The sequence below is a fragment of the Musa acuminata genome, chromosome BXJ2-3 (assembly GCF_036884655.1).
Source record: "Musa acuminata AAA Group cultivar baxijiao chromosome BXJ2-3, Cavendish_Baxijiao_AAA, whole genome shotgun sequence".
NCBI classification, from domain to species: Eukaryota; Viridiplantae; Streptophyta; class Magnoliopsida; order Zingiberales; family Musaceae; genus Musa; species Musa acuminata.
This window is the reverse complement of record NC_088340.1, coordinates 7,063,450-7,084,722: the sequence shown is the minus strand read 5'-3', so window position 1 is coordinate 7,084,722 and position 21,273 is coordinate 7,063,450. Positions and strand designations below refer to the sequence as shown.

General features: G+C 34.3%; 2 protein-coding genes across 9 annotated transcripts; one reads left to right on the top strand and one right to left on the bottom strand.

The window, feature by feature from the left end:
• Positions 1 to 1,047: 1,047 nt before the first annotated feature.
• LOC135607146 (uncharacterized) lies at positions 1,048 to 6,182 on the bottom strand. Its single transcript, XM_065098723.1, has 2 exons — positions 5,239 to 6,182; positions 1,048 to 3,143 (listed from the first exon to the last, which is right to left on the bottom strand). The coding sequence occupies exons 1-2, from the start codon at positions 6,110 to 6,112 to the stop codon at positions 1,222 to 1,224; spliced, it is 2,796 nt and encodes a 931-aa protein (XP_064954795.1). The 5' UTR covers positions 6,113 to 6,182; the 3' UTR covers positions 1,048 to 1,221.
• A 325-nt stretch (positions 6,183 to 6,507) lies between these two features.
• LOC135607144 (CBL-interacting protein kinase 32-like) lies at positions 6,508 to 20,544 on the top strand. 8 transcript variants are annotated; one of them, XM_065098715.1, is made up of 15 exons: positions 6,508 to 6,689; positions 8,894 to 9,113; positions 10,075 to 10,137; positions 11,361 to 11,432; positions 11,631 to 11,756; positions 11,860 to 11,940; positions 17,872 to 17,925; positions 18,012 to 18,137; positions 18,218 to 18,307; positions 18,882 to 19,004; positions 19,123 to 19,233; positions 19,510 to 19,623; positions 19,784 to 19,840; positions 19,927 to 20,001; positions 20,142 to 20,544. In XM_065098715.1, exons 2-15 carry the CDS (start codon positions 8,925 to 8,927, stop codon positions 20,220 to 20,222), a joined length of 1,362 nt encoding a protein of 453 aa, XP_064954787.1. In that variant the 5' UTR covers positions 6,508 to 6,689; positions 8,894 to 8,924; the 3' UTR covers positions 20,223 to 20,544. The 8 variants fall into 8 exon arrangements, with proteins under 8 accessions (XP_064954787.1, XP_064954786.1, XP_064954788.1 ...); XM_065098714.1 differs by having other exon boundaries at positions 8,847 to 9,113; XM_065098716.1 differs by lacking the exon at positions 6,508 to 6,689 and adding an exon at positions 7,031 to 7,269.
• Positions 20,545 to 21,273: the final 729 nt, after the last annotated feature.

Here is a 21,273-nt window from a genome sequence, read left to right as displayed (position 1 = left end):
GCAGTCATCCAAGGATGTAGCAAACACTACAAGTCAAATTACACACAAACAAGAAACAAAATGGTATTGATAACAGGATGCATTCATGTTCATTGGCATAATTATGATGGAGAAAAAAACACCATATATGCATTGATAAGTACTACATAAGACTATATTCTTAATGGATACTATAATACTGACAAAAATCATCAAACAGCCAATCAACATTAGACTACAACATAGTAATTACAAGCTAAACAAAGTAAATAAGATCATTAGAAAAGATTATCTGCAGTTATAATCATTTGAACAAGTCACTTGCAGCAAAGAATTATTTAATAGCATCCATTGCTCTAGAAGGCTGGAACTTGCAACTATATCTGAAAGAGTTGGTAGCAAACCACACATCTACCCTAACTGCTAGGAGATATATATATACACACACATGCAGGAGATGAAGAAAAAGATGGCTAAACTTAAAAGTGTAATCTGCTGTGCAGTGAACTGGAAGCAAATAATGAAGATAAATCGCATTGCTGATATGATGTTTCAAATTGCTAAATTGGATATGCGAACATAGCAATTATGTTTAATTACAAACAGATCAATTGAAAAATAGTTAAACATGGAGTCACCAGTGTAAATAGATAGTCTATTGATAGAAATAACTTGCAGGTGAGTTTGCACTTCAGTGAGCTAGCATTTAAATGAGATTCAAGATACTATATGTTGCCAGGCATCAGCCTCTGTTCCTCTCTAAAAATCGAAAATACACAATACTTATGCAGGATCCTCAATCAGAAATTTTGAAACTTGAATGCCATGAAAACACATGAAATAGAGTTGTGCTTGGAAGGATCTCATACTGCAACAAACAAAAATAAATATAAATTTCCTACAAGTTGACACTGATTAAAAAAAAAATGACGTCACATTTTTTCCTTCTTTTTCTTTTAAAAGGCCCATGTATTGACACCCAAGAACTATATAGAAGATTAATCAGAATGGAAATTTTCTAATCTTCTCCAATTTATCTTCATCAAAATTAGAAAGGTGTCAGTCTAGTTTATGAAAAGCAATGCTCATCTCTCAGTTTATATACAACTGAGAAACAAAAAAACTACTTGTTTATACATTAGCTGAAAGTTCGAGCAGATCTGGCTCTAGTTGCTACTGAACCAGAAAAAGATACCAAAATGTCATGTTCTTCAAGAGAGAAGTCAACAACACATAGGTGATCTATGTTTCAATAATGAATCTCACTTTACACCTTTTGTCCTTCCCCTGAGGAGAATCAGGTTTTCTAAGGCAAGACTTCAGATTCAAAGAAGAATTGTTGAAGTTAGGTACATATGTGGTTCCATTGTTGGTACTGCAACTCTTCTTCTTATCTGATCTGTGAACTGCATCAGGTGTTTGATGGTATGTTTTAAAACTTAGAGATGAGCGTTCCTCCATGTGCACAGATATATCATCAGATACATGTTCACTGTTAGCACTACAATTCTTTTTCTTATCTGATATGTGAAGTGTATCAGGCACTTGATGGCATGATGTAAGATATAAAGATGAGTGCCCCACCAAGGGGACAGGTAAATCATCAGACTTTTGCTCCTTTCTGAAATTTTCATGCTCATCAAACCAAAAACGTACATTGGCTTCACCAAATATACTTTTCTTCTTCACATATCTATAGGCAGCAGCAGCATCAGCATGGTCAACAAAAACCACTTGGGCAGCACCTGTGTAGAAGAAAACCCTAGTTCTTGAACATTCCAATGGTCCAAATACTCCAAACTTGTTCTCAAGCTCTTCTCTTGTAGGAAGATTGAAATCTTTCGGGAACTTCATATGTAATGATTTGTGATATCCACTGCCTCTATCAGTCATCGAAGGCTTTCTTAGATTGCTGCTTGATTTTGAGATGTCTCTTGCCAGAGGAGACACATAAAATCTAGTCCAGTTGGACATGTCAGAAGTAATAGGAAGATCATGCCTTTTTTTCCTGTGGAATTTAGTCTGATTTGTAAGTTTCAATAAAAAAGTGCTGCAATAACCTCTCATATCACCTTTTATTTGATTAGTTCCACAAGAAACAATAGAGTTCTTTGCAGAAGGAGACATATCTTTGTCAGACCCAGACAGCATCAGAGCTTTTCTAGAAACAGATTTTTCGGATATACCCCCCTCACCAGGATGAGGAGCAGTGCAACATCCAGTCATGTTCACAGCACTTGCTATAGCTTCTCCATCTGGTTCCAGGCCTTTTAGCAACATAAATGAACTTTTGGAAGAAGAAGGATGATCAAGCCTCCTTTTTTTACAGGCACTTTGCCAAGCAGTTCTTTTCAGAGAACCTAATCTGGAAATAATTTCCAAATTGCCCCCTGGATTAACAATTGGATCAACCTCAGATGAAAATTGAATTTTATGGTTCACATTCACTGCTTCAGTTGGAATTTGTGTTTCCTGATCATTCCGATGGCTGATGACCCACTGCCTGCCTACCGATGGCGCAATCTGAAGCAAAGAGCTTTCATCTGAAGACTCTGTTCCTACAGCGGAGTGCATATCTTTATGCTCAAAAATAGTAACATTGCCATCCTGTTGTTTCAGGTTTTCTGTTCCCGAATCATCGAAAGAAATTCCATCATAATCAATAACCTCACCAGGTGAAGCAATTTTATGGGCACTCAAATCTACTGTATTTTTGCACAAATTATTTGATTGACAAGAAGAGAAGGAGTCTATAGTTTGTTCATCCGATGTAAAACAAGTCCCATTATCTGCAATCTGATTAACATCACTTGTGAAAGCAAAGGCCTTTGTGGATGTTGTCTCAGTACCTTCTTCTAATGATATTCCAGTTGTTGAGTTCTGCATCTCAAGTTTTTCACTCATATAGATATTTTCCCAAGTTGAATCTCCATGATAAGCTACTTGTTCTAATTCATGATCCTGCAGAGATTCATATTCCTCATCTAGATCAAAGAGACTGAAATCTGCCCTGTTGACCATGCATATCTCATCACCCTGAACTTGATATTGAACAACCTCAAAATCTTCTTGTCTATCAAATAAATGATTGTCTTCTGTAACTTCTCGTGCTTCAACTACTATCTCACCATCGGATGATGAATCGGACATCTCATGGCAATCATCTGTTTTGGGAATTTATCATTACACACATCAGCGTCAGATCCTTTTGATTGGGAAGCAATTTAGAATCTTTAAAGTGAGGTTTAAAATATTAACATACGAGAGTTGAGAACGTAGTAGCATGCGCCATGTGCCAGCTGAAATTAGTTGAAAGTCAACAAAGCTATAGTACAGCAAGCACTGGCAATACACGATTACACATAACTTGATGTAAGATCCCTCTGCCAGATGAAACTTGAATCCTTGCTCTATTATATAAGGTTCATGTAATATGCATAAGATTCTACCGTGCATCATTTCTCACATATAAATCAAAAGTGCAAGAAAGCCTACCCACCCAAGAAATAAAAACAAAATGACAACATGCCCAATTGCTGATTCACCAATGGAGCAACAACCCATCTCTGAAAAATGATGAATTAACTACCAGCAAAAAAGGAAAAGAAAATTTACATTAGGGGCACTATGAAGGACCATTTTTCACTTATCATATCTACATCCTTTCTGGCCGATGGTTCTAAAGCAAGTTACAAATAGAAGGATAGACTTTTCTCTATTTTATCATTGTTCATATTTAATTAGATATATTTTGCATAATATTCAGGTTTTAATGTAATACAAGGGGAATGCATCATGCGATCCATGAATCTTTAGGAATACATGGTAAGAAGGTAGTGCAACTGGTTATATAATGATAATGAAATCTGAAAATCTAAGTGTTTCTGGTTGACAATCTAGCAAAACCTTGAAAACTAAAAGGAAAATTGTTGTGCTCAATTTGAAAAGAGGAATTGCCTACCTTCTGCACTTGCATTCTGACTGATCTCAAACTGACAAAAGTTATTTAAAATATTCTAGACCTATATGTGGGCCAAATCATGTTTCCTATTCTTGTTTATTTGCTTCATACACCTAAAAATAATTTGGTGTTATGAAAACAAAAATGCCAACCATGAAGAAGCAAATCTAGGTCCTGATGAATGATGAAAATAATGGTAAAACCCTAGCTTGGAGGTAAGTTCAAAGTGATATGATCTCAAGAGGAATCGGCTATACTACTATTTTCAACTTTTATTCTGCCCTTAACACTGATATGCTCTAAGGTTTATGAGTATACAAACTCAAAAATGAGTCATTCGTTACTTCTCTTCTCCATCAATCCTTGCATAGAACATTAATTGGACGAACTACTCCGATGAGGAACCTCCAATTATTTGTTGAGTTATTCAATAAAATGAACAGAGCACGACAAAAATTAATATAATATACCAGTATAAAACTCTTAATAGCTTAATAGCCAGTCTGAGATCTATGACCATCTAGTAAGCGATAAGGGTAACTGAACTTCAATTTGTAAACACCATCTATTCTTCATTACCTCTCTCTGTACTTCCTCACGTAACATCAACAGATCAGTAGTATATAAATATGGACTTGATCGGGAAAATCTTGTGAGTATAAGCTATGTCAACAAATTGGAGGAATCTAAGACTTTCTATTGAGAGGGTAAAAGAGGAGGACAAGATGTTTCTTAAAATAAGAACTTTTTGAATAATCCTTATGCTGAAAAATGGGACTATACTTACTGTTTTACTTGATGATTGTTGATTTTTGCAGATGACACATCATACTTCTCTGCAGAAGGTAAAGGCAGTTGGTTTACAATGTTATTTTATTATCTAGGAAAATCAATAACCACACAAATTCACATGGTTTCGAAAACCTGTTCTAGATTGTCAATCTATGGTGAGCATCTCAACTGAAAAAGAATAAAGCATCAAATTATAATTTGTTAATGAATCCAGCCAACTTATACAGCATGAAATTCTGCAATAATCATCCGAGGTCTATGAAGTTACGTAGCTCAGGGCTGCATATATAAGATTAATATTTTCCAAAAAGCTCTTTGTTTCCACTTTCCATTAATTCACTAGATCTAGTTACACTTGATGTACTTGTAAAATGTGTCATAGAGACAAAACATAACATAGGAACAAGTTATCAACATGTAACATATTTTTTAGAACGTACATTGTGGTAAAGAAACATAAATGTTGCACAAATATCAAATTTTATTGACCGAGCTTATCAACCTACCTTCGGACTCATCGCTGAGGAAGTTGTCTTCCAGTTCCACAATTTGTAGATTCCTTCTACTTGGGCAGACTGAAACAAATTTCCTATATCCATCGAGTTGTGCCACTGCTTCTGAATCACTGCTAGAGTCACAATCATCAATGGACCAACAAACAGCCATCGTGGTGACAAAATCCAACAATTTACCTGGGCAAAACCTTTCATCTATTTCACTATTCTGACATATCGACACATGTTGACGGTAGACAGAAACCTGCACTGACATCCTAACAGCCTTCACGGTTTCTCCTTCACCAATCCAAGCCGAAGTCGCCACATCAAGCACAAAACCCAACATCTCCATGGGCTCAAACCTCGTCGCTTCAGCAATCTGATCATCCAAATCTTCACTAACTCCCATAGCCGAACTCCTGCAAGAACACATCAAACCTAAAGCAGTCCTCCGCTGCAAGTCATCCAAAGCAAGTCTGACCACATCGGACAACTTCACCCCACCTATCCTCAGCATCCGCGCATAACTCTCCTCAAATCCATGGATTTCGACAACCCGAACCAACCGAGACTTGACGCAACCATAGAACGACACCCAAGCCGAGGAACCTCTCATCTTCTCGATTCGGCCGGGCCACCAAGTGTAAGCGAAGGCCTTTGCCCAAACAACATCTCCTATCCCGAACCTCCTCCCACAAGCAAACCGATCGCGGTCACCGCACTTCTTCGCTAAAACCCTAGACTCATGCTTCGTCAGCCCGTGGATGTCGTCCTTCCCGCCCTCGTCTTTCGAAGGCAAAAACGCCTGATCGATTAAATGTTCTTCGATAGGATCAACGCGGCGTGGAGAATGATGACTGCGTCGCGGTTCATCCACCTCCATGATTGAAGAAACCCGATTCCTAGTTGGTATTGGAAGGGATTGGTTCGACGGAGGGAAGGAAGGGAAGCGGCGGGCAATCCAGCTTCGAGCTAATAAACTCGATGCGAAGCGGCCAGGATTGAAGTGGGCTAGGCATCACCGGTTTTACATATTTGTCCTTCCAAAGTTGTGGAATAGCATGTTTGCCCCTCCAAATAAAAAAAGTATATTTATTTTCATCTGTTCAAATAAATGTAAACCACTATATATATATATATATATATATATATATATATATATATATAACTTAGGACGTCAGCATTAAAAGTAAGGAAAAACATACATACAAGTGATAATATCAAATCCTATCTCATACTACTGTAAATGTCAGAGTCACTGATCAAAATGGAAGGTAGATATAGAAAAGAGGTCATTCGAGGAAGGGATACGTCGCCAGGAAAGAACGAAGCGTAGGTAATAGGAGACAAGTCGAAGGTGGTCGGAACCAGATCTTGAAGAGGAGCTATCACACTTGCAGCTGTTGCTTGCGCTCCACGACGATCTTGTGCACGCGTCGTGCACTTCGGAATCGTTTAAGGTAATTGTGAGACCATGTGAGATCGGAAGAAACTCCAAAATTGTTGCTGCCATAAAAAAAAATCTATGTTTTAAGAGAGATTTTTGCCCACTGGTTCAGATTCTCATAGGCTTATTTTTTCCTACGATCTTCGAAGTTTTTATAATTTAAAGATAGGATTTTTCGATTATGTGGTTGTGATGGAGGAGGCAGAATGAGAGCACGGGGTAAATTTAGAGGAAGTCTGAAGGGAGGAACAAGTTGCAGACGAGCAGGGCGTCAACGGCGGAGACGAGTCACACTTGGAGGCGGGTGTCAGTCGAAATGGTACGAAAAGACACCGCTCTTACTACGCCCTACTTCGATTCAAAAGGATGAGAGAGAGTGAGAAGATAAGGACAAAGAACGCGCGGGCCAAGCTTTTGTCGCTTTCTTGTGTTGGATCAGATCTCGTAACGAAGGAGAGAGTTTAGATGTATATAGTAGCTTCCATCACCACATTGATCACATCCTTGTTATCTTCCTCCGCTCCTTCCCCTGCCTTCTTTTCTGGTTACTTTTACCGCTAAATGATGGATGCTGCTACTCTGCCTCTTTGACGGTACTTTTCTCTTTTTCTTTGATCTCGTGTAGCAATAAATATCCAATTTTGTACTTGTTTCGGGCTTTGTATCGGTTTGAATCGATTTATTTGAAATCGAACAGGTGGGTTCTCAGATCTTTTTAAGGTTCCTATTTATTGTAAGTTCGGATTTTGTAGATGGGTTCTGAATCTTAGGTGCGTTTGATTTGCCTCCACGACTTGATCGCTCCACTTCCTTTCTTGTTTCAAGACATCTTTTCATGGATCTATAGCAATGCAGTTGAAACCCTATTCTGATCTGATGTACGTAGACGATGGCGGATCTGTGGTTCTGCTGCTGTTCGTTGACCGCTTGTTTTTTGAATTGACTGTTTGAAGGGGATTTCAACTTTTTAATTATTGTTTAATCTCCTTTCTAAAATAATAAAGTAAAAAAGATTATATTTCATCTAATTGTCCTAAGGGATCCTATCAGAGCGATTTCTGCAAACACTTTTTGCTTAATCTAAAGATTATGATGAACTTTTAAAATCTTTTGCTATTACTGGTTCTGATTTGCTTGTATATTTATTTGCGTCTATATTCTGATTATTGATCAATGGTTTTTGAGATGCTTTTCTAATGATTCATATGGTTTTTGTGTGGACAAAGTTGGCATGTCTTTTATTCAGAAATTGGCATCTTACCTCTAACCAAAAGGTTTAGGTATTGCTTAATCCTCTTTAAGGCTTTTATTCTGGTTTTGGAGCTAAGTATTTACACTGTTTAGATTCGAATAAAGGTTTAAATAGGTGATATTAAGATATTTCTGAGTCTGGGATATCAGATAAATTTTGGGATGTAGGTGTTCTCTTCTTTTCCTGTGCCTTTAGTTCAGGCCTTCTTGGTGCTACTTCTAGGAAAAGAACTAGTCTATGGATTGTTTGCCTCAGGCATTCAAGTAGCAACACGCTTCTCAAGTTTTCGTTATATCTTTGCCAGGAATCAATAGAAAGAGTGATTGCATGCACACTTTGAAATTTGTCAGTTCATGACATTATGTATCTTTGTCACTTCAAGGGCCCTCTAGTTGTTTCCACCTTCTAGTATTATGCCAAATATTGCATGATATGCATGGGCTGTGTCTGTATAGTATAAAATTGTTCTTTAGGAGATCTGCTGAACATGGGACAGCTGGTGGCTATAGTTTTTTCAACATATTGGCTCCATCCTATATTCTTAGAATCAGCATTGATATTCAGTTCTCATTTACTTTATCTGAAAATCGCTGATATATGTATACAAGATCGATGCCTATTTTGTCCTAACTTTGTTAGTTAACTAATAATCTGTCTATATGCTGATGCTTCAGATCCTTTCTTGTGTATCTTCTAGAGTGTGGCCTGACTATTATTAGCTTGTTGATTCTTTTTGCAAATTTTGTAGTATTTTAGAACTTTGACTTGTGTGTGCTAGGTAAGATCAGTACTGGATTAACTTCTATTACCTTGTTATATGCTCCGAATTTTGATGAAAACAGGAAGATATAATGAGCTGAATTTTGTTATTTGCTCTGAAATTTGTTGAAGAATTAATGGGCTTATTCTTCTATATAGCAAACAAGGTGCATCAATTAGTCAACTTAGAAAGACATCTGTTGCAGTTGAGTTCTTGGATAGCAAAAAGAAGTCATAATGAACAAAGCTAAGACAAGTATCCCACAAAAGGTGAAGCGTTATGTGGGAAGATACGAGCTTGGTCGGACAATCGGGGAAGGAACATTTGCAAAGGTCAGGTTTGCAAGAAACTCCGAAACAGGGGAACCTGTTGCTATCAAGATCCTCGATAAAGAAAAGGTTCTCAAGCACAAACTGGTTGAACAGGTCACTTTCAATTTCCCAACATTTCTTGTGCTTTTTTCTCCAAGAATTAAAAACAACGTTCCCCATCAATCAGCTACTAAAACATAATTACACTAGTTTAGTCTTTAAATTGTTGCCTAATGAACATTGAAAATAATGTTAATTGATGCTGAATGTTTATAGCACCACATGCTTAGGCTGACTGCTTACCTTCATGTTCACTGGTCAAAATGATATAATGATGTGCTTCTGACCTTGTTAATGTAAAAGTGGGATGAGCATAACAGTTGGTGGCCAATGCTTTATCAGGAAGCACCACCAAGTCTCAACTTTTGACAGTTGATTCAGCTAGCTCAATCTGAGGTATCTCATGCTTCTTTCTGGATCACTATGATCAACTAATTTTTCATGTTTATTTGATGTACAAGTTTGAAAAAAAAAAAAAAACGCATATTTGCACAGTTTTGTGAAATACCAGAATTGTTTGAATGATGTTGGTTCTAGGTAGATGTAAATTAAATTGATAAACTAATACTATCAGATGTCCTAAAGGTTCATTAAACTCATTGTTTGTCGTTTTTGGCTTTTTGCAAATGCATGCGATAAAGAAAATTGATATTATCAACCAACACTTGACATCTTTTGTATAAAAGAAAATCATTCAAGTCCAACTGATGCAACCTGAGTTCAGCACTCTTGTTATCTCTGCTTGGAGAATCTTGGCAATATTGGACTTCTTTTTTGATGAATTGCCAATGCATCTTAAGACACCGTACCATCAGCTGCTGATGCATCTTATTAAATGATGCTTTGTATGGTCCCTTTATCTGATTATATTTGCAGACGCATAACTTTAGTGGTCCATCAAACTCCTTATGGATTGTTTTATCTATATCACAACTTTTGAGGAGCTCTCCAAGTAATCTCTTAGTTTTAAGCATGTAATATGTTAAATATCGAATGCTGTTGTTGTTTTCTGCAGATTAAACGAGAAATTTCAACTATGAAGTTGATAAATCATCCAAATGTTGTTCGTCTGCATGAGGTAATCCTTGATACCTTTTATTTAATTTCTATTTCCAGAGCAATGACAAAGAAAGCTGTTTTCATAATTCAGAATTATCAAATGACTATCTTTAAATAACTTTTAAAATGCACTGGTATACCATATAACCCACCCACACAACTCACAAGTATTCATGTATAAACCTGAACAGGTTAATGAGCCATTTGGTCATCCTCTGGTTATTTTCCGTAAGTTTTGACTTATGTTGCATAAATTAATGGTTCTAATGGACTTGTTTTTGTTCCACAGCTTAATCTCATTCAAGATTGCACATTCGGCGCTGTCAAATGAAATGTCAGAAAAGCATGCTCTTGGATATGTATGCCTAACATGCTTTAAACACATTTCGATGCAACTCACACCATAGTTTCCTGCAAGTAGACTAGTATTTGCCAAACCTCATCAACCCCTTTGAAACATCTAAGTAGACGAAGATGCATTTGTAATTGAGCTAGTCAATATTGATTTTGAAATTGATGCTACCAAATGTGTCCGCATGCACAAGTATGGAACGATACATGGTAGATGCAGTCATGCAAAAGAAGAGATACACATACAGATACACATAAGCAAAGAAGAAAGTTATTTAAAAAGATAACTAGCTTCTTAGAAGTCTTTTAAGGTAAAAAGGACAATCTGAGCAGAAGTCTAATCTTGGTGGAAACTATCTAACTGCCAGAGATCTTGAGTGGTAAATATTTTCATTATTTTAATGTGCAGAGTTGCAAGCATGCACAACGAGGATTTAAATCTCGCTCTAATACTGGTTTTGATAACCTATTTGAGCTGGTATCCTATGGGTATACCAGGAAGCGGTAACTGACCTGACCACCTGGTAATAAACAAAATGAAAATGAATGATACCGTACTAGTATCGCACTCCATGTTCAAAACTGGTATTTGGTCAGACCCGTAAATGCTAGTCTATATTGACAATATGGTCTGAGATCTGAAAACTTGATGTACAGTGTGCCCTTATAAACAGATGCCATGGACAAAGGAAATTATCGAGTAAAGTAAATGTTTTAAATGATGTTAGTCAAGCACTGGTTGTTAAATGTTGTATTTTCCTTTGCATATTGGAGATTGATGTTTGTTAAGGAAACAAGTTTCTAGCTTTTGAAGTATGCTAGCTTGAAGTGGATGTGCGATGAACATAAGTGTTTTTTCTTTTCTCTCAAATTGTGCTTCTATTTTTGTAGGTAATGGGCAGTAAATCAAAGATCTTTATTGTTTTGGAATATGTTACAGGGGGAGAGCTCTTTGATAAAATTGTAAGTTTAAAATCAATTTATGTCATACTTTTCTAGGTCAATTCTATTGCATACAATTACCAGTTCTTTGTTGCTCCCTACTTTCTTGACCAAGCTAGCTTACCTGTGTTTCAGCACATGAGACATCTTGTGAAATTTATATTAGCTTCCTCAGTCTGCATAGCCACTGCCTATTATTTTAGTTTTCATTCTATTAAGTGTTGTTTTCTCGTTAAGTCCAACCATGGTCGAATGAGGGAGGATGAGGCACGGAGATATTTTCAGCAACTAGTGAATGCTGTTGATTATTGCCATAGCAGGGGGGTTTATCACCGGGATCTAAAGGTAATTCAACTACTGTTGCACACTACAAACTTCAAGATTCTTTAGAGCTATTAGCAAATATTCAAGAAAATAAATCTTGATTATTTTCATCTAATGCTTGCAGCTCGAGAACTTGCTACTTGATGAATATGGTAACCTCAAAGTTTCTGATTTTGGGTTAAGTGCACTATCTCAACAAATCAGGGTAATTATATGGACCTTTATTTTTCATTTTCTTGGAACAACTTTTCAAATGACACCCCTATGGCACTATGATTTACCTTCTTATTTGACAACTGAATCAAATTAAAATAACTAAAATGAAACAATAGTCGAAAGCAAGGTTTAAATACCATATTAGTCAATATAAGTCAGTATTTAGCGGCTCGATATTTAAACAAAACGTGGACCAGACTGATATTCACTAGTCCTTGTCAATTGAAATCGGCACCGTATTGAGATTTTATACCTTGCTTGCAAGTTCTTGTTAGTCATTTGAAATTGATGGTTGAAGTACAAAACTTTAACCTTCCATTAATTATCAGAATATGAGTATGCTATATGGGCTAATATTTCCTTTATGTTGCTTTTTTCCACTGAGAAATACATGTTTAATGATAATTTTACAATTTTACAAATATGTGGAGATAATTTGATGAATTCCTATATTTTGATGCTATTAGATATTTAATTGTATTTCTATATATGAGTTTAAAAATAAATTAGGTGTATATTAAAATATTGTACTATAACTTTGAAAAAATTGCAGGATATAAAATAATTGCAAAAAGAATTACATTTATTCCTAATTTCTTGATTATCACCATCAAGGTTTGCAGTTTTGGTCATCTAATTTATAGCGGTCCATGGTTCGACCCGGTTGAGTCCATTCGGGCATACCATGTGTTTGTATGCTAGAATATAACATGAATTACTGGCGGAGGGAGAGAGGGGAAGGAAGAAGGAAGAAGGAAGAAGGAGCAGCTTAAGGGTCCTTTTAGCATAGGGTTTACAACTTTCATGTATGCTTATAACTGATCGTTCTGCTTATTATAGTTGCACTTTATGATTTTTACGTTTTCTGGTTTATGTTTATTGTTGGTATCAGAGTAAAGAATAATTAAATTTTCAATATAGATTGTTTATCATATTGAGATTTAGAAATCAAAAAGCAAATAAAACTAAAAACAAGAAAAAAAGATATAAATTAAATTGTAGAGTCCTTGAAGAACGTCAATACATGGTTTCCAAGGCTCTACCATAGAAAACCTGATAATAGATTGTTTTATAAACCTTTCAAAAAACCTTTCAGTACAATAAGAAAGGGCAAACAAAAAAAATTCAAAATTTATAGATTCAGCCAGAAGACCAAGTCATTGTAATCAAACTTTATTAAGAAATATAGACTATATAAGGGAACAAATTAAGGAAGCAGTAGAATTAATTAAACAAAGTTTGAATAAAAAAGAACTAAAAAAGGTAGTAGAAATGATAAACATATCAGATCCTAAAATTATAGAACAAGAAACTAAAGAATTGATAATAAAATTACAAATGGAAGTAGAGAACATTAAAGACACAATTAAAAACCTATAAACACAAATAAAAGAAATAAATAAAATTGTGTATGAGTAAGGAAGATAAAATTTTTGTAAAATTCATAGATAAATTAAGAACAAAAAATATACTTGCAATTGATTTTGATATAGCTAAATACTAGAATATTTGATCCAAACTGAAACAAAAATTATAGAAAAAAAAATAAAAAGACTAGAACAATTACAGCTAGAAAAATAAAAAATCCCTTCGGGGAACAACAAGATTAACTAAAAATAAGAAACTAGACTTTATGCAAATAGAATTTAAAGCATCAAAATCTAATGAATTAAAGGATGACAACCCAGTTTAAAGGAATCATCAGTTAAAAAAAAGGGTGAAAAAACTACTAAGAGGAGGCTTAGAAAAAGGAAATGAGTTGGCATTATATGACTTGGGAGACACAGACATATGAAAATAATCTCAGAAAAAATAAAAAAAGATGTTCACCTTATAAAACAATTTTTTTTAAGGGAAAAAAGAAAATAATAAGGCAACGAAAGCAATGCGATATAGGATGTGTTGATAAAGTAGTCATAACATATTTCAACTCTGATGAAGTACAAAAATCATTAGCAGAGTATTCAAATTTTCATATAGGATTGATATTAATAGGAATTGTAAATTTGATAGGTGGAACAGTTGACATATATTTTTGATGATCGGTTCAATAGCCATGATCAAGCCCAAATAGTAGCCCTGACCATGGTTGGGTTCGAACTGTAATCAGAACCGAACTAGCCTGGTGGTTCGCCAGTTCCAAATTGAACGAGAATCGACATGGTTCGATTCTGGTTCCTGAGTTTAGGAAACCGAAACTGACGGTTCTGATTTCGAACCGGTTAAATAGGACAAAAAATAAAAACAGATCACATGTAGAACTTAGGTGTATTGGTTAAATTCTTAACTTTAAACCTAAGTAACTTGGGTTCAAATTTTAGTAGATGAATTTAGTTTTATTGAAAATTTTAATTTTATTCCTTTTAATATTAACTTTTTTTAATGTCATTATACTCATTATAGTTATACATTTATTTTCTAAATTTTAGATATTAAATTATAAATTTTTCATATTTTAAAGTATTTATAATTAAAAATAATAAAATTGATGGTTCGAACTCGAACCAGAACTCCCAAACTGGAATTAGAATCGGAACCTATGTGGTTCAATTTTGGTTCCTAGTTTCGAGAAATCAGAATCGAAACCAACAGTTCTGGAACCGTGATCAAGGCTACCAAATAGCCATGCACGAGTGTAATATGAATTATAACTATGCAGTAATAGGATGCATACCAAATTTTTCTATGAACCTTGTAGAATTCTTAAGATACGATAAGATACTGGCAAAAATTATGATATGATCTCAAAAGCAAATAATATTGCAGTTTACTGTAGAATTAATTATAAAATTACACAATGATTCGAATGTAGGATTTTTATTATTGCAAAAAAGTTAGTGAAAAGCTTTGCAAGTAGAGATAGTTTCTTCATGCATTTTTATTTGTCAAACCCACTTTTTAAGTTAAACTTACTAAATATTTCTGCTTGCAAAGCTTTCTACTAGTTTTTCTGTTTTTAATAAAAATCCCTTGCTTGAGTCATCATGTAATTTTCCTTTTGGGCCTACGGTGACTGCAATATTATTAGCTTCTGGAATGATGTCATAATTTTTTTCTTTTAAACATTATCTTGATAAATTGTAAGAATTCTGGTATACATCCTATTCCAGCATAGTTGTCATTCATATTGCACTCGTGAATAGCTATTTTGGCTTGATCATGATTATTGAATTGGTCCTCAAAAATATATGTCATAACTATTCCTCCTACTCCTTTCCTTTCCTAAGGTTACAATTCCAATAACTATTAGTCCTATATGAAATTTTGAAGATTCTGTTAATGATTTTTGCAGTTCATCTGAATTGAAGTCTGTTGTGATTGCCTTATCTACACATGCTATATCGCATTGCTTTACTTGTCTTATTATTTTCTTGATTCCTTCAAAAAATCTAGTCTTATATGTTAAACATCCTTTTTTATCTGTCTTCTAAGATTATTTTCAATAAATGCTTGTGTGTCTCCTTGTTCATATAATGCTAATTCTTTTCCTGTTTTTTTATCCTCCTCTTAATAGTTTTTTCACTGTTTTTTTAGTATTAATTTCTTTAAATTGGGTTACCATCTTCTGATCCACCGGATGCTTTAAATTCTATATGTGAAAAGTCTAATATTTTTATTTTTAGTTTCTTTTGATGATCCTGAAGGGATATTTGGTTTTTCTGATTGTAATTGTTCTAGTTTTTCTATCTTTTTATGGATTCTGTTTTAGTTTGAAATAAATATTCTAATATTGTTTTTAGGTAGCTGCTTGATTTTGATTACTATTTTTCTCATATATATCTGTATCAAAATCAGTTACAGGAGTGTTTTTCGTTCTTAATTTTTGTATGACTTACTAGAGTTCTGTCTTCCTTACTCATGCATAATTTTATTTATCTCTTTTATTTGTGTTTATCATTTTTTTTTATATTTTCTACTTCAGTTTATAGTTTGATCACTAGATCTTTAGTTTCCTGTTCTATCGCTTTAGGACTTGAGATATTTATTGTTTCTACTGCCTTTTTCAATTCTCTTTTATTTGGACTCTGTTTGATGATTTCTACTACTTTCTTAATTTGCTCTCTTATATAGTCAATGTTTCCTAATAAGGTTTGATTATTATGGCTTGGTCTTCTGGCTAAGTCAATAAGTTCTGAAATTTCTTTGTTTGTTTGTCCTTGTTGTTCTCGAAGATTCTCTGAGAGATTTATAAAACAATCTATTATCAGATTTTCTACAGGGGAACCTTGAAGACTATATACTTTATGTTCTTTAGCTATTCTACAGTTTAATTTGTATCCTTTTCTAAATTATTTTTTTATTTTTCGTTTTCTTTCTAATTTCGAAATCTAAATAAGATAAATGATCTATATTGAAGATAAACATTTTGGTCTGATACCAACAATTAAGGCAGCACAAAGACAGTAAAGAATAACTACAATGATATCAACAGCGGCTATTGTAAATAGCACATTAAAGCTATATGCATGAAAGCTGCAAACCATAAGCTAAAAGGTTTGATCCACCTGATTTCTACACAGAGAAGGACCAATGGTCTTAAGTAGTGTAATTGGGCATATGACAGATTGCAAAAAGTACTTTTATAAACAAGCAAACTACATCATTCAGAATGAAGAATGGTTTACAAAGGTTTCAGCTAAAAAACGAAAAGTCTAGTTTCTTATTTTAAGTTAATCTTGCTGTTCTCGAAGGGATTTTTAATTTTTCTAGTTGTAATTTCTCTAGCCTTTATATTTCTCTATAATTTCTGTTTTAGTTTGTATCAAATATTCTAGTATTGTATTGAGGATAGCTGCTTGATTTTCATTACTATTTCTCTCATATTGAGCTGTATCAAAATCAGTTGTATGTATATTATTTTGTTCTTAATTTATGTATGCCTTTTACTAAAATATTATCTTCCTTACTCATGCACAATTTTATTTAATTATTTTATTTGTGTTTGTAGACTTTTAATTATTTCTTTAATGTTCTCTACTTCCATTTGTAATTTTATTACCAATTTTTTAGTTTTTTATTCTATAATTTTAGGATCTAAAATATTGATTGTTACTACTGCCTGTTTTAGTTCTTTTTATTCTGTTTTTGTTTAATGATTTCTACTGCTACTTTAATTTCCTAGTAAAGTTTGATTACTATGAGTTAGTCTTTTGGCTGAACCTATAAGTTCTGAAATTTCTTTGTTTGCTCTTTCTTGTTGTTTTCGTCGTTCAAAGGTTTTCTGAAAGATTTATAAGACAATCTATTACCAGGTTTAGGAGAGCCGTAGAGATTGTATTTGATGTTCTTCAGGAACTCTACAGTTTAATTTATATCCTTTTTCTAAATTATTATTTATTTTTGTTTGCTCTTTGATTTTTAATCTAAGTATGATAAATGATTCATATTAAAAAATTAATCATTTTTTGCTCTAATACTAATAATAAACATAAACCAATAAAGTGTAAAAATCATAAAGTGCAACTATAATAAGTGAAACCATCAGCTATAAGTAAGCATACATGAAAGCTGTAAACCCTATGGTAAAAGGACCCTTTTAAGCATAACCCTAAACCCTACCTGGTAGCAGCAGCAGTGCAGGCCTCCTCATGAGCAGGAGGAATCGGGATGGTCCTGAACCCTAACTAAAATTGACAAAGAATGAATATATATATATATATATATATATATATATATATATATATATATATATATATATATATAACCAGATCGGACTGCTCGGTTTGGGTAGTCTGTGTACCAGTTGATGGTCGGACCAGTAAATACTGGTCGAACCATACCAGCATATATACCTATAGACTTTAGTTATTTTCCTGTTAAGAGACAGTTGTGTTATTTTTCAGAAAGCATACAACCCTTTTGTTTGGCTTATTATTGCTTGTTGATCTTGATTCTTTGTTGTAAATGCAAATTTTCCCAGGGTGATGGCTTGCTTCATACAACTTGTGGAACTCCCAACTACGTGGCTCCTGAGGTGCTAATAACTCTTTACATATTATATTCTTATTGGATATCCGATAACTTTTAAGTAGAATGAAATTCTTTGATATTTCTGAATAGGTCATTGAAGACAGAGGTTACGATGGGGCAACTGCAGACTTGTGGTCATGTGGGGTTATTCTATTTGTACTATTGGCTGGATATTTGCCTTTTGATGATGATAATCTTATGACTCTGTATAAAAAGGTTAACATAGTCTGAGTTATCTAATTTTTCTCTTATTTTATTTTTCATATCTCTTCAAGGTACTTTTCCTCCACTTGCAGATATCAGCTGCTGAGTTTACTTACCCATCTTGGCTTTCTTTTGATGCTATGCGATTGATAGCCAGAATACTTGATCCTAACCCTGAGACAGTATGTATATATTGCACAACGATATGGCAAGGATCGTGTCATTTTAAGTTTGATGTACTTCAAGTTTTTATCCTTAAATCATGCTACTATAACTTTGTTATTGGTAATTATACAAATTGGAAGAATGATATCACCAATCTAAAAGTTAGATTCTCACCAATTTAGCCAATGTTAAATTTTCTTGTAAGAATTGTCCAACTGAAATCAGTTGTTTGTTTCTTGTTGCAAATTATTTTTTTCAAACTTGAAAAAAAGAAAGAATTTCTGTAAAGAAAGTTAATACCTGGTCATGTCTGCTATATATGGTGATTAAATGAAAATCTCATGGTGATTAAAGAAAGTTAATACCTGGTCATGTCTGCTATATATGGTTATGAAAATAATTTTTCTTCTTGGAACAAAGCTTTTTGTGCCCTCCCTGAACTTTTTATTTCTCATGTCAAAATTGATAATGATTTTCCTTCAATAGCCCAGATTGTATTTCTCTAGCTCGTGTTTAATTTAGAAAAGAATTATTGTAGTTCTAACTTCTAACGTCCTAACCATTGCAGCTTGACTTTCTGTCTGATGGCAGCGATTAACTGTCCCTGAAATATTGGAAGATGCATGGTTCAGAAAAGGATATAAACCACCTCGTTTTGAAGAAAAACATCACATATGTTTGGATGACATCAATGTGGCTTTCAGAGATTCGAAAGTGAGTTATAGGAAGGCACTCAACAGTGATCATTGCAAACCTTCATTCTTATTACTTAAGAGGTCAGCTAAATTTCATCCCAGAATCCAGAAGAGTTTACCATGAATTTTTCACTCAGGATCACCATGGAGCAGAAAGAACCGAGGAGCAACCACAGCATATGAATGCATTTGAACTGATTTCAATGTCAAAGGGCCTCAATCTTGGAAATTTGTTTGACAAAGATCTGGTTGGTAATTTGCTTTGTAGAACACTGACTCTTGAATTGAAGTTGAACCTTAGTCTCCACATTTCTTGGGCTTCAATTCCTGAAGAATAGCTTTCTTTTCTTAATTATTTTTTTTAATGTTTATTGGACTTCAATTCTTTTCTTAATATTCAGTTATATAAATAAGTTATTGTGATTTTTTTAATCTAATTTTGAGGATTGAACATGTCAAAATTGTCGTTCTAGTGTGGCATCTTTGCTTATTGGATATGATTTTATTCATATTGCACCTGATAGGAACTCAAAAAGGAAACTAGGTTTACATCAAAGTGTCCAGCTAAAGAAATCATTAAAAAGATTGAAGAAGCTGCAAAGCCTCTTGGCTTCGATATTAAGAAGAAAAACTACAAGGTATGGTATCTGAATCCGTGGAACAGATGAACTTACTATGCTTAGTTTATCTCCTCTTTTAAATGAAAAAATTCTGCTTATAGACTGGTCAATGCAGCATATCAGAATCTCAATGTTTTAGCTTCTAATCTTTCGCTAAAAGTTCATTCTTATTTTGTAGATGCGTCTTGAAAATGTGAAGGCAGGGAGAAAAGGATATCTCAATGTTGCAACAGAGGTTAACGTTTAACATTATGTTGTTTAAGTTTCAGAGTGGCCCAAAAACCTTTGTTATATTCTAACTTAAGAGTTGTTTACTTTCAGATATTCCAAGTGGCCCCTTCTTTGCATATGGTTGAGGTACGGAAAGCAAAAGGAGACACTCTGGAATTCCAGAAGGTATTGATTAGATGGCTGAGTCATCTTTGGATGTGATCTCCTTTGATTGAATACCTTACTTCAAATCGAATAACAATTTTCCTAGATAGATAGTTTTCTGCTTCAGATCAATGACTGTATTAATTATTTGTCATCTGCAGTTCTATAGGAGTTTGTCTACACAAATAAAGGATGTCGTCTGGAAATCTGAGGAGGATATGAACGATGATATACCAAAGTGACGGGGCCTGGAGACTGAAGACCTTCATTTGGCCTTCTATCTCATCTTTGTATCATATATCCCTGGTTCTTTAAGCAGGCTGCTAGTAACTAAGCCCTCGACTGTTGAGATGCAAGGGTTCTTTGGTGCCCATTCTTTTTTTTTTTTTTTGAACATTCTCTTGTTTTATATGCGGGTCAAATATGTGAAAGTCATCTATCTACTGTTGGATAGCATCGCCTGAGTTTGTGAAAGTCATATATCCATTTTGTTGTGTTTCAGGTGCGGAAAAAAAACTTTCAGATTAATTGAGCTCGTGATCTCACTGGCATTCTCATTCTCAAGACTCAATTCTTGTGGTGTGAGATTTGATATGTTAATAATATGTATCGATCAGTCAGTCTCTTTTGTGAGGTCTGGTAATGCACTGTAAAGTTCTGTTACTGTGAAAAAACTTGTTGGCTGCAGAATCTTTTGCCTGGACTGCATAATGTTTGTCATGTTGCGAGGAAAATGGTTCCAAATGCATAATCTGAATCAATAATTTTGGTTACTGAATCTAATTTCAAATGCACATGCAGAATTAGAAGATCCTTGTGACTGTTTGCATACTTGGCATTGTTAATTGCTTCCAGGAAGGTAATTTTTCCTTCATTTTTCTCGCTAAGATTAAGCGAGCTGTAGCTTCCTCTCTCATGAAGCAACTCAACTCGAAGGATGTTTTCTGCAAACTCGAAGAGAATATGAATGACGATATGCCCAAATAATGGTGCTTGAAGGCTTAAAGCATTCGTTTCTTCTCTTTTGTCTTTTAAGCATTTAAATCTGGACTGCCAGTGTTTCTACAACGTTCATTTGTTGTCCAATCTTAGATCTTGTAAATATTGGACAAACATTTATATCCTTCCTTCTTCCCTCTTTAGCTGTGTGACACAGAACAGATATAGGAAGTAATCTAAGATCCAAGAAAGATAAATCTATCCAATCCTATCTCTGTAAGCTTAGAACTGTTTTCGGTATTAAAACCTTGGTAACTTGGGTTGCAATCCCTTGCTACGATTGCAGCTGCCATC